The sequence below is a fragment of the Gymnogyps californianus genome, chromosome 4 (assembly GCF_018139145.2).
Source record: "Gymnogyps californianus isolate 813 chromosome 4, ASM1813914v2, whole genome shotgun sequence".
NCBI lineage: Eukaryota > Metazoa > Chordata > Aves > Accipitriformes > Cathartidae > Gymnogyps > Gymnogyps californianus.
The window spans coordinates 36,409,174-36,426,427 of record NC_059474.1 but is presented as its reverse complement, the minus strand read 5'-3'; the positions used below and the strand labels follow the sequence as shown (position 1 = coordinate 36,426,427).

The 17,254-nt window shown below is 40.9% G+C and overlaps 1 protein-coding gene across 1 annotated transcript; it reads right to left on the bottom strand.

Annotated features, from left to right (window-relative positions):
• Positions 1 to 2,381: 2,381 nt before the first annotated feature.
• Positions 2,382 to 7,786, bottom strand: CCDC110 (coiled-coil domain containing 110). The gene is made up of 5 exons (XM_050895565.1): positions 7,636 to 7,786; positions 7,285 to 7,337; positions 5,944 to 6,009; positions 5,152 to 5,280; positions 2,382 to 4,373 (listed from the first exon to the last, which is right to left on the bottom strand). Exons 1-5 carry the CDS (start codon positions 7,784 to 7,786, stop codon positions 2,382 to 2,384), a joined length of 2,391 nt encoding a protein of 796 aa, XP_050751522.1.
• Positions 7,787 to 17,254: the final 9,468 nt, after the last annotated feature.

Sequence of the window (17,254 nt, the reverse complement as noted above, 5' to 3'; positions counted from 1 at the left end):
CGGAGCCAATAACTTCACCTGATAAGTCCCCACCAGAAAATGTGTGGTCCCAAGGAGCCGACACCCAATTCTAGCTAGGGCCTCAGTGTGCTGTTTTAATACAAATGATAATTGTGTCCCTTGGCTTCTTGGCAGCACCTTTGACTGTGATGGTGGAATTCAGAACTTTCTTAAATTTCATTACCCAGTTATCTAAGGTAAGGAGGACATTAGACATTACTTCATAATAACAGCTTCCCTACATACTTACAGTATAGATTAGCCAGTCACCTTTATAACTGATTCTGACCATGATTTAATAGTTACAGTCTGAAGCAACTTCATGTTTATGCAAGTGTTAAATGCAATTAAACACCTGACCATCTACTCAATAGCCCAAGTATTTACCATTTTAATGCCCTTATTTACTTCGGGTGTGCAGTGCAAAATTGTGGCGTAATTATTTTGCCTATCTCCAGTAAAAACCGCAGCAAACCCTTTTGTATCTTTTAAACATTTTTTTACAGGAAAAAGCATTAAGAACTAGACTTAGGTCGTTGGTGTGGTTTTTAGTCATTCTACTATATGTATCAGTCATGATACAAAAACATGCTCTATTACGTTTACAGTCTTGTATTACAAACCAGATAAATACTTGTTAATTTGCTGCAATCTGTCTTTATGAATTATTGGATAAATAGGAAGAAATGGATTACTTTTATGTCTCTGAAGAGATCATGCCCTTTATTGGCCAGGAGCTTGTACACCTAGTGTTGTACTAATAGGAAAATGAAGATAAATAATTACCTCTAAGTCTGTTCTGGAAACACCAATAACTAATTACATGGTTTTACTTTCATGGATTTATGTATTAAGGAGTGAGTAAAAAAGGAAGTTCCTAAAAAAATAGTCCTAATAGTGTTGTAGAGACACTGCATACAGGCAGCTTCAACTTCACAGAATATTATATGCAGTATTTTTGAGAAATTCTTCCTCCCCGTGGTCCCTTGGCTGAGAAAATCGGAGTATTTGTGCAGTGATTATACCCAAGAGGACAATTTTTGCGCCTTTCATAGCTATGACCACGTTCTCTGAATATGTTTACACTGAAAATGTTAAAATTCATGTTTTAACTAATAAGCTTTCTAAGTCAGTATCTAGTGTAAAGAGATAAAGGGTACCTTGTGTTGATTAAGCATAGACCAGAATTAGATGTCATCTAGAACATATGTAAACATAGATTAAACTTAATTTAGGACTTCTTGCAGAAATAACCAGTGAAATGTTGTGGCATGTACTAAGCTGTTCAGCTAACAGGTTGCTAAGATTCTCTTCTGACTCTGAAATCCTAGGGACAGAATTCTATCTCCTGTAAACTGTCACAGTTTCATTAAGTTTCTTTATACTACTTACATTGTGAAGGATCTGCTTTTGTGAATCTCTGAAATTGAGCCAAGTATCAAAAAAACAGGCAGTTCTTCTTAGAACATAACAAAAACATGGAAGTAACTGGACAAAACCCAAACATACTTTGCTAGGGATTATTCAAGTGGAAATTGTAGTTTGCAAGTAATGCTTCCGATTTCAGAATACTTCAGCAAGTCTGATTTCTTACTGAAAAACATCAGTAAAGAGTGACAGCTCCTGTTGTATGGTCCTAGCCCTGCATACAGTTAGAAGTATATTGAAACAATCAAACAATCACTGTACTTACATTCATATTAACCACTTGGCATTTGTTGAGCAATGTAACAGAGACTAGCTTGAACTTAGAGAAGCCTGTGAATACCGAGAACTAACACTTCACCTGAGCAGCTCCTGAAATAAGGCACCTGTAATCAGTAGCTCGCCTGAGCTGCTTTTGCTGCTGTGGTGAAGTCTGGTGCAGGCCAGTTTGCCAGCCGGCGGCGTTTTGGCACTAGGCACATCCGTATACTTAAATAAATACACCATGTGGAAATTCTGCTAGCTAAGACTCTTTATGCCCAGCCATCCTGCTCCCGTCTGCAGTCAGAATCAAATCAGCTTACTTCCAGTGGTGTTTGCAGGTCAGTTGGGTCTTCTGCTCCTACTGTGTGATTATCTGCAAAGAAAAACGACACCTCTACAGTTAGCACAGCTTGAAGTTCACAGGAAGAGCAATTTCAGATCTAACAAGGGAAAACGGAGAGAATTCAGCCTTGCTACTCAGCCTGAGGAAGGACAGAATTGCTTATTTCTCCTGCTCTGGATTGTCCGGGCCCTGCGGCAGTTCCTGGCACAGGACAGGATCATCTGCCGGAGAATCAGGGTCTGGAAGGTGTCTGAGGAAGCAGCCCAGGCTCCAGCCAAGAGCGAGTATCTCTTTGAAAGAGGTGAAGCAACCATGGCAAAACACGTACCTTGTGTCACCGCCACGCCGGTCAGGTGTGGGGGCTGGACCCGGAGAAGGCGGGACAGCCCTTCATTCCAGCACTGGCTCTCCTCTGTACTGGTTTTCCTCCCACCGATGTCGGTTCCTCCGCAGGAGGCTGCTTTGGCCACACTATCCATCCCGGGCCCCCCTGAAGAGCAGGAGGGGGACAGACCAGCGCGCTGGTCCCCTCACCGCACTGACGCAGCCAGGCATCACATTTGGAAGTGCCTTGTCTATATTCTTGCAGTTCTTTCTTAAGTAACTGATTTTCCTCTGTGACGTTTGTTACTGCTGTTGATAACCTTTTGCATTCTCTGTTTGCACTGGTCAAGTTAGACTTTAAAAGATCAATATCTGCCTTTGCATTTCTGAGTTCAGTCATGAGTTTCTTTTTTGTATAAGCCTTATTGGATTGGAGTTTCTCAAAGTCCTTCTGCAGCATCTGTTCAGTATTAGAACATTCTTGTAGGGTTATTTCAAGGTTAATTTTTTTGGCTTCCAGTGTTTGCATTAACTGAAGATGAGTTTCCAGTTCAGATTTTATTGTGGTTTCTTTTTCTTTTATTTGTTGCATTTCACTCTGATTTCTTTCAGGCTCTTGTTCTAGGGAACTTTTTTCTTTTGTAAGCCTGGATATTTCTGTCTTAAGTTTTTCATTTGTTTCTTTTAACTTGAAGCATTCCTTTTGCAAGAGCTTTAGGATTACACTGAGCCTCTCTCTTTCACAGGTAACAGCGGTCATCTTTTCTTCTACTTTCTGGTTCCTAATTGGAAAATCATGTTGTGTCTGTATTGAATGCTGGTTTCCATTATGGAGTTGATTCCTCTCTTCCTCAAGGATGTTTTTCTGGTTTTGGAGTTCTTTACATTTTCTTAAGGAGTTCTTTGCTTCCTTAATACATTCCTTGTTGTCTTCTTGTGATTTAACCAACTGGATTTGCACACTGTTCTTTTCTTCAGCTAAATCCTTAATTTGCGTATTACATGTTGATATTTTTTCTTCCGAAGACTGTATGGTAACAGTAAGAGGTTCCGCTTTGTTCTTAAGAGCTAAACTATCATTCAGACGATCATGTACTGGTTTTTGCAAATGCTCAAAATTTTTCAGGGACTCTTGCAATGTGTCGATTTTGCCATCATATTCAGAGGCTACTTTGATTTTGCTGAACGTCTGATTTCCTGGCCTCAGTAACGTTTGACTTAAAGTAGTCTGTTGTTGCTCTTTTTCTTTTTTTAGTTGCTCTTTGTTATCAAGCATTAGTAGCTTATCTTTCACCATCTCGGAATTAACCTGGAATCTGTCACGTTCACTGTAATTGATTCTGAATTCTTTATGTCCATTTTTGCTTTGAGATTCTGCTTTTTCACTGTATACTGTTGTAGGAGAACCACCCCATACATTGGCACATTTGGAGCCTTTATAAAATTCTTGATCAAAATGTAGGCCATTTTCTTTAACTGGAACTAAACCAGTATGTGATTCATCTGAAGAGGTTGCCATTTCTGCACCTTCTTTTAAGTTATTTAACTTTTCTCTGGATAAAAAGCCAGATTTTTCTGTATTATCTGCTAACGAATCCAAATCACTATGGACTGACTTCTGAAGTTCTTGTTTCAGCAGCTTGGTAGGATAGTTAGTGTTGTCTACTTTATGAAATCCTTTCCCAAACTTGGGAGAAAGTATATGATGTTTAGATTCACTCAAAATGACGTTCTCATGGGCAGCATTCAGCCTTTCTGTCTCCAAATGAGTGCCAGATAGCAAATGTCCACATTTATGTTCATTTTCGATTGCAAGTATCCTGTTGTTTCCAAACAGATCTTCTGAATTTCCAGCCTTTTCAGTTGCTACAGTTTTAAGCGAAATCCTGTGTGGAATATTTGTATCACTGACGACGTTTCCAGTATTGGAATTTGCTTCCACGTGCTCATCTGAACAGGGTTGTTGATCATGATGAACTTTTCTCTTAGCAGGCAGCGATTCAGGATTTTCCATAAGCTACCCCACAAAGTTAAAACCAAATGTACAAAAAACTGTCATGCTGGGAAAATTGTGTAACAGTGCAGTACTGGAAGCATAAGACAACTAAATTGTTACCAAAGCCCCTTATCAATCAAGACTTGTACAGTTTACCTCTGCCAGTGCCATTTACCCGTTTGAAGAATGTGAAAAATTATCGTAGGCCCCATTTCGTTCAGTACTGGGCTTTGGAGCAGGCACAAAATACCAAGCAAGTGTCTTAAATTGATTAAGTGTATTTCCAGCAGAGGAGAGAGGACTTCAGGAGACTATAGTTTGTCTTTGATTGTTTTTGTCATCCCAGTCCCTATGAAATAAGGGCAAACTGGAGTTCACACTAAATATAGACAGAAAAAGTAGGGTTTATGCAGCACTTCATAGGAGAGGGACAAAATTTATTCCCTGTCCCCATTTCTCTCTCTTCTCTCCTTGACTCTCTGCCCTGTCTCCCTAAATGCTTTGCATTGCATTCCATGCCCACTGCAGAGAATCCATATGAATTTGGGGAAGATCAGGTTACAGTTTCACCTGTGCAGAACAGAAACTGAGTTTTAATCATAGTGGGTGGGAGGGAATAGTATATGTAATTATGGCTGAAGTTCTGCTACCCAGAAAAATCTCAGGAAGAAGATACTGTTGTTGTTTGGTTTTAAACCGAGACTACCCCTTGAGCTATTTTCCAAAAAACACATCACTCTCAAAATCCAAGGTCCAGCTAAGGAATAACTTGTTTGTAGGTAAAAATTGTTAAACATACCAGAGGTGCATCGCTTCGTGTGCAAGTCATCGTGTGCAGAATCTTGTCTGAACTACATAGTGGAGTTTTCCTTTCGCATGTATTTTTATTTTTATTTTTATTTAGTATCTCACGGAATTTAGACTGTACCTGAAAAAGATTGAGATTGTTTACAGAAAACTTAAATGTAGAGATATTTAATTTTCCAAAAATACTCTATGACTCAAGAAGTTTTCTCTTAGGAAGGACAGACCAGATGGAAATGGCATGTAGGAATATGGAATTGTTTATAACCAACAAAGTGTAAAGCTAAATGTCCTTCCAGCATCAGCTATTTAGCTTTTATATAAAGAACCAGATAAAACAATGGCAGAAAAATGCTCCTGAAAAGGTGGCTTAGCATTTTGTGAAACGTGGCGGTTTGCAACAACAAAACAGGTTCTGCTGACAGGGGCATAATGTGGAATTAACTTCTTTGAAAACAACAGAGCTTCCTTGAGTTTACAGTGATATAAAGCAGAGAAGGATGTAGTCCTTCCCTTTTTTATTCCTAACTCAGTTTTGGTTTTCCTCCGTTCTTCTGAGGCTTTTAAATAGTTTTTATAAGCCCCCAAATAATAGTGTGACTAAGAAGGAGCAAGAACCTAGAAGTGAGATTATCTTATCACCTATTTTAAGATAGACAGATGATTGAACGTATACTTCATGTACACAATAGTCTAAGAACAGGTCTTACTTAAAACACCTATGGCAGCATCTAAAAATGCAGTGGGAGGCTTTTGTATCTTAAGAGCATTTGTGTTCTGCTTTTACCGTGTTAATATTCTCCAGAGTCTGTTGCCGAAATGTCTGAAATGCTTCCAGCTGTTGCTGAAGAACCTAAAATGTATAAAATAAATGTCAGAAAATTGGTAGGCAGGGGGTTTTGGGTTGTTTTTTGTTTTAAATATTGAGATGAGTTAGGATATTTTCTCAGTTGAAATTCTGTTTCTTTTCCAGTCCCAAGATGGTTTTCACCCAGCCTGAGTCAATGGGAGTTCATCAAATGCTTCTTTCACCATTCAATAGCCATTTAGAAACTTATTTGCAGTATTGGAAGAATTTCAGCATAGTTCTTCACAGACAGTTGCTCACGTTACAGAAAGTACTGTCACATCTAGCATTACTTTGGATCTTAGTCTTTGCAGTGAGACCAAAGGTGCTTCTGGTAGAGTTCATACTCTAGTTCCAGAAATCATCTTTCTGGTTTAGACTGTGGTGTACTGGTTGGACAACATAGGAAAGTTGGACCGTCTCTGGGATTAGTAAAGGGAAAGCCTAGTATTCTGCATGAACAGAAGTAACGTTGGCTAAGCTTTAATGACTTAGAAGTGCTTTGAAATAAATAGTGCAAATTCTTTACATAGATCAAAGGATTTTTCTCTGAGTGAATCATTCTTAGGTCACAGGGATTTGGAAGCTCAGTGAAAATCTCAGCTAAAGGAATGAGCCATGTGCGTAGACCAAAATTTGTCTAGCTTTCCATGCCGTCTGCTTTGGAAGAGAACTCCCCAAAACATGCAAGAGGAGGAAAAGAGGCAGGCAGAGAACTACTGTACATCCTATACCCGAGTTATGCAACTATACTGATACTAAAACCAAAACCCAAACATACTTTGCTAGTGATTATTCAAGTGGAAATTGTAGTTTGCAAGTAATGCTTCCGATTTCAGAATACTTCAGCAAGTCTGATTTCTTACTGAAAAACATCAGTAAAGAGTGACAGCTCCTGTTGTATGGTCCTAGCCCTGCATACAGTTAGAAGTATATTGAAACAATCAAACAATCACTGTACTTACATTCATATTAACCACTTGGCATTTGTTGAGCAATGTAACAGAGACTAGCTTGAACTTAGAGAAGCCTGTGAATACCGAGAACTAACACTTCACCTGAGCAGCTCCTGAAATAAGGCACCTGTAATCAGTAGCTCGCCTGAGCTGCTTTTGCTGCTGTGGTGAAGTCTGGTGCAGGCCAGTTTGCCAGCCGGCGGCGTTTTGGCACTAGGCACATCCGTATACTTAAATAAATACACCATGTGGAAATTCTGCTAGCTAAGACTCTTTATGCCCAGCCATCCTGCTCCCGTCTGCAGTCAGAATCAAATCAGCTTACTTCCAGTGGTGTTTGCAGGTCAGTTGGGTCTTCTGCTCCTACTGTGTGATTATCTGCAAAGAAAAACGACACCTCTACAGTTAGCACAGCTTGAAGTTCACAGGAAGAGCAATTTCAGATCTAACAAGGGAAAACGGAGAGAATTCAGCCTTGCTACTCAGCCTGAGGAAGGACAGAATTGCTTATTTCTCCTGCTCTGGATTGTCCGGGCCCTGCGGCAGTTCCTGGCACAGGACAGGATCATCTGCCGGAGAATCAGGGTCTGGAAGGTGTCTGAGGAAGCAGCCCAGGCTCCAGCCAAGAGCGAGTATCTCTTTGAAAGAGGTGAAGCAACCATGGCAAAACACGTACCTTGTGTCACCGCCACGCCGGTCAGGTGTGGGGGCTGGACCCGGAGAAGGCGGGACAGCCCTTCATTCCAGCACTGGCTCTCCTCTGTACTGGTTTTCCTCCCACCGATGTCGGTTCCTCCGCAGGAGGCTGCTTTGGCCACACTATCCATCCCGGGCCCCCTGAAGAGCAGGAGGGGGGACAGACCAGCGCGCTGGTCCCCTCACCGCACTGACGCAGCGAGGCGTGCTGCCCCCTTCTGTGGCAGTGACATCACAGTTTGACCCGCTCGAGCCGCCCCTCGCGCCCCAACGGCCTCGAGCCCCGCGGCCCCCGCGCGGTGGCGCTGCCCGACACGGTGCGCCCCGCCGGCAGCCCGGGCCTCAGGGCGCCGCCCGCGGCTTCGTTTCCAGCCGGGCGTGAGCTCCCCCCGGCGGCCCGGAGAGTCCGCAGACGCCGCAGGGTGGCGGAGGAAGGCCGGGAAGCGAGTGCCCCGGGGTAGCCCTCCTGCCCCGCCGCCACCGTGGTGGCGGCAGTGTTAAGAAATGCTAGTCGTTTAGCTTAAATTTAAATTTATGAGGACAGCCAACTTTCGTTTGCCTTTACATGGAAAGGACAACAATTAACCTGGACGTGTCTCCCACAAGGGTTTGCAGGCCCTCCTACAATTTTTTCATGAATTCTGGGAAATTATTTGAGAGACATGAAACTACCAGGCGAATCAGCTCTTGTACAATATGTAGATGATTTGCTGATAGCAAGTAAAGATGAGGACGCCTGTATAAAAGACACTATACATCTACGTACTTGCCTTGGCAGAGAAAGGTCATCGTGCATCTCTGTCCAAACGTCAGCTGTGTCAGAAGGAAGTTAAATATTTAGGGTTTATCCTAAAGGAAGGGCAGCAGGTAATAGACGCAGAAAGAATAGAAGCTATAATCAAGCTTCTGTGTCCGGTCACAAAGAAACTGTTGTGAGGGTTCCTTGGAGCTGTGGGATTTTGTTGACCGTGGATTCCTGGGTTGGGAGAATTAACAAAATCTCTGACAGAAGCAAAGAGAAATGAGGAGGTAGAACCTGTTGTGTGGGGTCCGGGAAAGGAGCAAGGTTTTAAGGTGATAAAAGAAGCTTTGGCATCAGCTCCCACTCTTGGGCTCCTGGATTATACAAAGTCCTTCAATTTATATGTACATGAACGAAAAGGAATAGCCAGTGGAGTGATAACGCAGAATTTAGGACCTCACCAGAGACCGGTTGCATACTACTCCGCACAGCTAGATTCAGCTGCAGCAGGTGCACCAGCCTGCATTAAATCAGTGGCAGCAGCAGCCACAGTATTTGAAAGAAGCTGCCCCGTCATTCTGGGTTGCCATGTAACAGTTTATGTCCCACACGAGGTGGAAATACTGTTGAAACAGTATGCAACTCAAGCCTTATTGCCACAACGGGCACACAGATACGAACTGATCCTTCTAATGGTGGATAATGTAATTTTGAAAAGGTGCAACACCTTGAATCCAGCAACCCTAATACCTTTACCTGACGATGGGGAAGAACATCAGCAGTGTGAGCAGGTGATGCACACTTCAAGTAAACCGCAAACAGATTTAACTGATGTTCCTTTGCAGAATCCAGACCTAACTCTGTTTGTAGATGGCTCATCTTACTACCTGCACGGACAACGATGGACTGGATATGCTGTGGTCAGTCAAGGGCAAGTAATAGAAGCTGAACCTCTCCCAACAAGGATGCGTGCACAAGGAGCGGAGCTGGTAGCTCTAATGCACGCAGCACGTCTGGGAAAAGGTAAACGAGTCAATATTTATATCAACTCTCAGTATGTCTTTGGGGTATGTCATGCAACTGGAATGTGAAGGAAAGAGTGAGGATTTTTCACATCATCAGGGAAAAGAGTATCTAATGGAGAAGAAATATTTAACTTGCTAGAATTAATCCAACTACCTAAAGAAATTGCTGTCATACGCTGCCCAGCCCATACTAAGGGCACTACAGAAATTAGTAAAGGAAATGCCTTAGCTGACGCGGCTGCAAAGGCTGCAGCCCGACAGCCTCTGAAAGAATGCATGGTTGCAATCCCAGCAATGGACCAAAGCGAATGGACAAAAGTAACAGACCTCAAAACCATGTATGAGAAAGACTGTTCAGCAGAAGAAAAGGAACAATGGAAAAAGTGGGAAGCAAACCAAGATGACGACGGAATATGGACAACTGGAGGAAAACCAATGCTACCAAAGAAATACGTAATTACTGTGGCTAGATGGTTTCACGACAAAACTCATGGGGGAGCAGAGGCGGTAGCTAATCAGGTGCAGAAGGTATGGACAGCACCAGAAGTTTATGCTGCCGCCAAAAGAATCACCAATACCTGCCTGACTTGTCAAAGGTTCTCAAGTACCAGGCTGAGCCCAGAGTTAGGGGGGTGACCGTGGGCCTACTTCCCTTTTCAGCAATTGCAAGTAGATTACGCAGACATGCCATCTGCTAATGGATACAAACATTTACTTGTAATAGTAGATCAGCTGTCAGGCTGGGTGGAAGCCTTCCCGACAAGAAAAGCTGACACAGGGGGAGTAGTAAAAGCTTTATTGAAAGAAATGATACCTAGATATGGGATTCCGGAGTCAATTGAGTTGGACAGGGGTGCTCATTTTACAGGAAACATAATCAATCAACTATACAAATCACTGGGAACAGAGAGAAATTTACATACCCCCTATCACCCACAGTCTTTGGGACAGGTAGAAAGGATGAACAGAACATTAAAGGAAAAGATAGCAAAAGTATGTGCACACACTGCTTTAAAATGGCCAGAAGCATTAAACTTAGTCCTATGGGATGTTCAAAACACTCCACAACAACCCATAGGACTAACGCCAGCAGAGATTCTCTTTGGGAGGCACCTAGCTATACCAGGGACTTACACTCCGGCTAAGACCAGCCTATTGAATGGAGATGAATGGTTAACTCAGTACATTTTATATGTGCAGAAGGGGTTTGTAGACAAAAGGAAATATACCCAATGGTGTCAACCCACACCACCCGAGATTCAGGTACGTGATATACAACCTGGAGATGAAGTCTTAATTAAAGTATTTTCCTGAAAATCAAAATTGGAACCCAAATGGGTGTGGCCATACACTGTCTTACTGTGTTCTTATTTCGCTGTTAAAGATTCAGGAAAAGAAAATTGGATACACCATTCTCATGGCAAACGAGTGGTGAGTAGCCAACCAGCTGGTGGATGACAGATTCCTGAAAATCGGCAAAGGATGAAGTGGAATATTTCACTACTGATACTGTCGATTCTGGTGACTACTACAGCATGGCTAAGTATGAAATTAAAAAGGATAGATGCTCTGGATTGGATGGGAGGTGATAAATTTGAAAAGAAAATAACCAACATATGGTACGAAGGACCTGGTTTCCCAATTTTTAAAAAGCCTATAGCAGGGACTGTCATTGTTTATTGTGAATTGGATAAGGTATATGATCTAATTCTGACAGAGGTAGTCAGAAAAATTAGATCTTGTTGTCCCAATGATACCAGTTGCTGTTTAACACTTGATTTCAGGTGTTGTGTGGCGGTTAATGGTGAAGTTGGCATCACATAGACTAATGTATCTTGTGAAAGAATTGACCTGATATCAACTACAGTCCCTCTAACTACCACAATGAGTCCGACTTCAACTCCACTAACAAGAGAGGAGTTGATCCTGCAAATATCTGAAATTGGACCAATGCTATCAAACATGTAGGGTAACAACAAGTGTTATTTAATCCCTTATGCTCACTGAAGCAGGTAGAACTGTTGATACAAGTTAATGTTTCTACAATGAAACCAACCTGTGTACCATTCCTAAGTACATCCTACGCAGGATGGTTAGCATGGTTACCTAAGCGAACCCTTACCCCCTCGAGACAAATGAAAAGAGATGTAACTGGTATCACAGGGACAGGACTGGGAGTCTTAAATAACATAAATGCTGAAGAACTTGTAAACAAACTGAGTGCAACCACAAATGACTTGAGCAAATTAGAACGCCCATTGTGATCCTTTCTGTTAGCATTAGGGACTAACCAATGGATTGTGTCTGATATCCTACCTCAGTGGGAGGAAATTAATGAAAAGGACCACCAGTTGATTGTAGATGCGCTTGAAACAATCCAAGGCAATGTTTCACTAGCCCTTAGCTGTATCCACGCTCAACTGTGGACGCAGTCTACAGTAGCAGCAATTGTAAGAGAAGGTGAAGAAGGCATTCTACCCACGGAGATTCGAAAGATGATTTGGGACAATGCAACTGAATTCGAAAGAGAGTTCCAATCTTGGTGGTATTTAGTCAATTTTACTTATGACCCCATCAACAATAGGGCCTCTGCTTTTGTCTTAACAATATGCAATGCTTCGGTGTACACCATATACCCAATCTTTCTGTTAGGGTTAAATCACAATGGAACTGTACTCTATCCATTAGAACATAGAGTGTGGGCCCAACAAATTGGGAACAAGTGGCAAACTGTTGATATTGGCACCTGTGTTGTGCGAGACCAATGAGGATTTGTCTGTGAAAGTAACACCATCAAAGCTCAAGACATTTGTCTTGATACTGAACAAAAATCTGCCATTTTGAGATACACCACGTTGAAAACCCCGAGACCGTACTTGCGTATATTGGAAAGGGATGTGCTTGTATGAGAACCCTTTGTGAATCTCTATTCATAGATAACATTACTGTAGATACAAGTAATCACTCAAATATTTGTGCATGTAACTTTACTGAAACTATGGGATGTGACTTTAATTATTCAGCTCCTGTCACATCCCACCAGTTACTCCAGTCTAATTGTACCTTATACCAAAATTTGTTGCCTACTCCCATAGGGATGAATCTAACATTAGTAAAGAAACTATTTCAACATAGTGAATTACAAGTGTTAAGACGTGCAAAGGATGATGGACAAAAAACTCTAATCACCGTTCATCATGTCTTGGAAAGAGTGAAGAAAGATGGAGGACTCCACTGGTAAGAAACTCTCTTTGGGTGGTCACCAACAGCTATAGGAATCCCTACTCACATGCTCCACCCAGTGGTGATTTTGTTAGCTATGATTCTATTATCTCTGTTACTTGTAATAGTATTGTCTATAAGACTATGGGCAGTAGTTAAACACCTTGAAAGACTTCGAGTTGCTTTTGACATATGAGCAGGAATGCTTAATAAAAACAAAGGGAGGACTGTTAGGAAATACTGGTCATTATTTAGCTTAAATAAGTCAATTTTAAGTAGAATGAATCACTCAAAGTTGATCATTTGACATTAGGATGCAGGGATAGCATAATGTTGTGTGATTTGGTATACTGTTAGTTTAACATTGCTTACTTAGCATGAGTAGGTAGATTTTCTGAAGCCTTAGGCCACAGGCTGTGAACTTTCACCGAGTTAAGCAAAAGAGGGCCTCCAGAGCCAGTGCAAACCAGAAGATAAGGAGGCTACAACCGTCAGCAGAAGCTGCAACTTGACAAGATAACGGCCTGCCTGGAGACAGAGAAGGAATCCAATAAGGTGTTAGAAGATCTCAGACCAGAAATCACCGACAGGCGCCTGAAAGACATGTGAAGGATCGTGTGAGGGACAGGCACATAGGTTGTAAGGGTATTATTGACCAGGGATTTCTTTGTTTGGGGTCCCTCTCTGGAGGCACCCAGCTCGAGCTGACTTCTCAGCTGTATGATCTGAATAAATTTTTTTTTTTAATATTTTGATGCCTGAGACTCTGCTACAGGAATCCTAGGGATCAAACTGCGAAGAAACTTCTTTAACAGCAGCCCCTTCGGCGTGGCGGCCCACTTGGCGTGCCGCCCACTGCTGAAGGCCTGGCCGCAGCTGCCTGCTCAGAAAGCAGCCCTGGCAACCCTGAGGGGAGTGTGCCTATGTGCCAAGTGCCTCCTTCTTCCTTTCTTTACTTGTTTTTTGTTGTTTGGAGGTTTTGCTGGGTTTTTTTTGTTTGTTTGGTTGGGTTTTTTTACTTTTTATTGCATATACCTCCATGTGTTGTCACTCTGGGCGGGCTTGCTCTGTAGCACAGTCGCATCTGTGAAACATGTTTTTGTCATTTACATTTTAAAAGTAATATTCTGCCATGCGTTTAAATTTAAACAGATTGCATGAGTGTAGTTTCACCCTGCCAGGAAAAAAAAAAAAGAAAAAGAGAAAAAAGTTTCCCTACCAAAATATTTGGAGCTCCTAAAACGTATATGAACAATATTAATTAATTGTTAGTGTTTTCTGTGCTTGAAGTACAAAAGCAGACGTTTGCTATGAATAACTTGTATTTGCGCGAGTAGACTCACTGAAAGACTCCTCACGTAACTAGGGCACTCAGGTGAATAAAGTCTGTAATATTAGGCACAGGTTGTTAAGCCTGATTGCTTCTCGTAAAGCACCTGTAAGGCTGCCGTCCATGGGCAACCTTTGGTTGCAAAAGCAACTGCTAGCATACGTCATTGACATTATTTTGGAAAGCAGTACTATCGAAGGTAAAGTGTTTTTTTTAAACTTTATTTTAATTTTGATCTGTGTCAGGCTTTTAAGTTAAAGCTTGTATAACAGTTAATTGGTGGAAGTTATGTGGTTTTTTAAACCCAATATTGCATAAAAGCTGAAGATCTAGCAGGACTTGACGAAAGAACAAATACAACCTCAACATTTTTATTTCACATTCAAGTTGTGTGTAGTTATTTCTTTTAACTTTTAATAACAAGAGAGAAAGTGGATTAAATCTATAATATAATTGGTTAACTAGTTTAGTGGTGGGAGATGTTGAAGCAATTTGAGTTTTTTAATATTCAGTCATGGGACTTGTCATTCAGTGCTTATGCTAAAAGTTTACACATGTGCTTATAGCATTGGAAAATTATAGTTCCATAGGCTGACCAAGGCATTGATAATGGTACATTTGAACATCTTCTTGGAAGGATGGTTTGCAATTATGTAGATAAAAGAGTTAAGTTGGGATCATGACTCTCAGTCCTTAAGAATGGCATAGCTGTAATATTCAAGGTTTTCAGGCTCTCCAAATAGTTCTAATGTGTTTTTGCAGAAGTACAAAGTTAGTGAAACCGCTTTACACCTGTCGAGGGACAGCTGAAGAGTTTAGTAGCTGGAATTAGTCCAGCAGTATTACACAACACCAACAAACATAAATCTCATATTTAGCTACTTACTTTCCAACCCAGAATTTTTTTTTTTTTTTTTTTTCATTTTTGTGGCACCATAAGGGGAAAAACAAGTTTTGGCTTATGTTTGCAATCCATAAGTAGTAGAACATAAAATCTGTCACTGTAATCTGTCGCCCGCCTACAATTTTTGAGGTTTTTTTGGATCCTGTTCTAACATGAGTGGCAATACTGTCTCCAGAGGTGTTTCTTCAGTACTCTTCCATGAACTAGAATCAGAACCTTTTACTGGGAGTCACAGATGGAGAAATTTGCCCTTAAAGTTTTGGGAATGGCTTTTTAACAGTTAATGTTTTTGATTTTTGAATCAGGCATTTCAGCTTGTCCTTAAGCTATGCTAGCAAATCAAGTATGACTTGTTTTACATTGGGCTATTTTGTCAAAGATAACTTACAAAATGTTTGTAAGTTGTAAAAGACCATATTATACCATGAAAAGATCTGGAAGATAGCAGAAGGCTTTGCTGCCAATCAGTGCAAGAGGAAGAAGAATGAACTAGTGATGCAAGAAACATTCACCGTTTGAATAAATGTAAAAATAATTTTCGGGCTCAGCTCCTTCATGATTCTGGTATAAACCATCCAAATTGTGGAAATTTCTCAGAATATTGCATCTTCTTTGTCAGTGAAGATAGAACCATTAAGACCAGTGAGTTCTGCCACTGAGGCATGTAGGAATTGACATACACAACACATCAAGTTAGTATTACCTGGAGTCTGTGTGTGAATCTCAGTCAGGGAGAGAGTAAATCCCATGGTATACTACCAGTTTAAAGACCAAAGAAGGGTTCTAAATAATGAAACTCTAAATCTACCCTGAAAAAGAACATTTACTTGGAAGTTTCTTCATGGTATTCTGCTGCCTGTTTGCGCCGTCAAGGGGGTGTGTGTGCTATAGAGACTGTTCTTAGTATATCTGCATTGTGATCTTCCTGGATTCCTGAAAAGCCAGTAAGAACAGTAAGGACAATAAAAAAAGCCTTCTGGAGTTGTCAGCTCATGTTTGCAGTTAAATAAACAAGATCAGCTATTTGAAAACTGAAAATAAACCAGCTTCCTAAATAGAGAGAAGCATCTAGTCCCAAATTTGAGACAAACGGAGAATGGGTATGGAAGTCTTGACCTGAAAACATATGGAAGTCTTGGCCTGAAAACAATATGAGCATTGTAAAATTCTGATGTACGTGTTTATCTGAAACAAGACCAGTACCTTGTTTTGTTTAGAAATAAACTATGTTGTGCACTTCATTTTATGTAAGCACATGTCCAGAAATTGACCCATGGGAGGTCCTCTGTATTTCTCCAGCAAGAAAAACAGTGAAAAATAACAGAATGTTCTTTTTGGATTTCTTAGGCAAGGTACAGGAAAATTTTCCAATGCAGAAAGAAGTGCCAGGAAGGTAGACACTGCACAAAAGCACAGAAAACAACAGTGGGCCGTTAGGTAATTGGCTGCAAATGAAGAATTGGTTTAGCCAGTTTGAGTTGGTTCTGTGTTAGCAGTCAGTGGAAATATACGTAGCTGTCCCTCCTTCTCTCATGACCTCTTTTCCATAATATTTTAGTTACCTGTTGTTAAGATAAAGACTCATCTAAATTGCAGCTCCAATGCAACAGGCTTCTTATTAAAAACCATCCAAAAATCTTCACAAGAGATGTGGAGGGAAAAGAAACAGAAAACCAAGGACAGGAGTAGATAAAACAGAGCAACAGCTAAAAATTCAGTGCATCTGAAAATTGCCAGAGACATAGCAGTGAGTGGATGAAAGTCAGGAAACACTGACAAGTAAAATGAGGAAAGGAGTAGTCAGGATTCTGAGATACAGGATTTGTTTAGCAGCATGCAGTTACCTGAGTAAGGACAAAGCAATTAGTTATGAGATTGTATTACTAAGTTTGAGGAATAATGTAGTGTTTGAGGAAAAAGAAACCAATTTCCAAAAGGTATCGATTTTATATGACAGATTTAAGATATGAAGAAATTTATGAAGCATTCTTAACAATTTTCAGGCTGTTGAGCTAGCTTGGAAGAGCTGATAAAATCCATAGTTCAGCCTCAAATTTTAATGGTGATCAGAGAGTAAAAAATGGGGAAAAAGTCTGGTAGAAGAAACCTAAAGTTCACTTTAAATATGATATTTTGGAATTTGCCAGGCTTCATAAACTAAGTTTATTAGATTGCAATTTTTGGAAAGAAAACAGAAAAGAAAATCTGCAAAGCAAAAATTACAAGGAGGAGATGATATGATGCAAGCAGTTACATTGTAGGGAAGAGCTAGGCATGCGCTTAATGGAAGTAAATAAACAAATGCAGTGACCAGCTGGTGTGTACAAGAGCAAAAACCATCTTAACAAAGCCAGCAAACAGGGACAGTAAAAACCT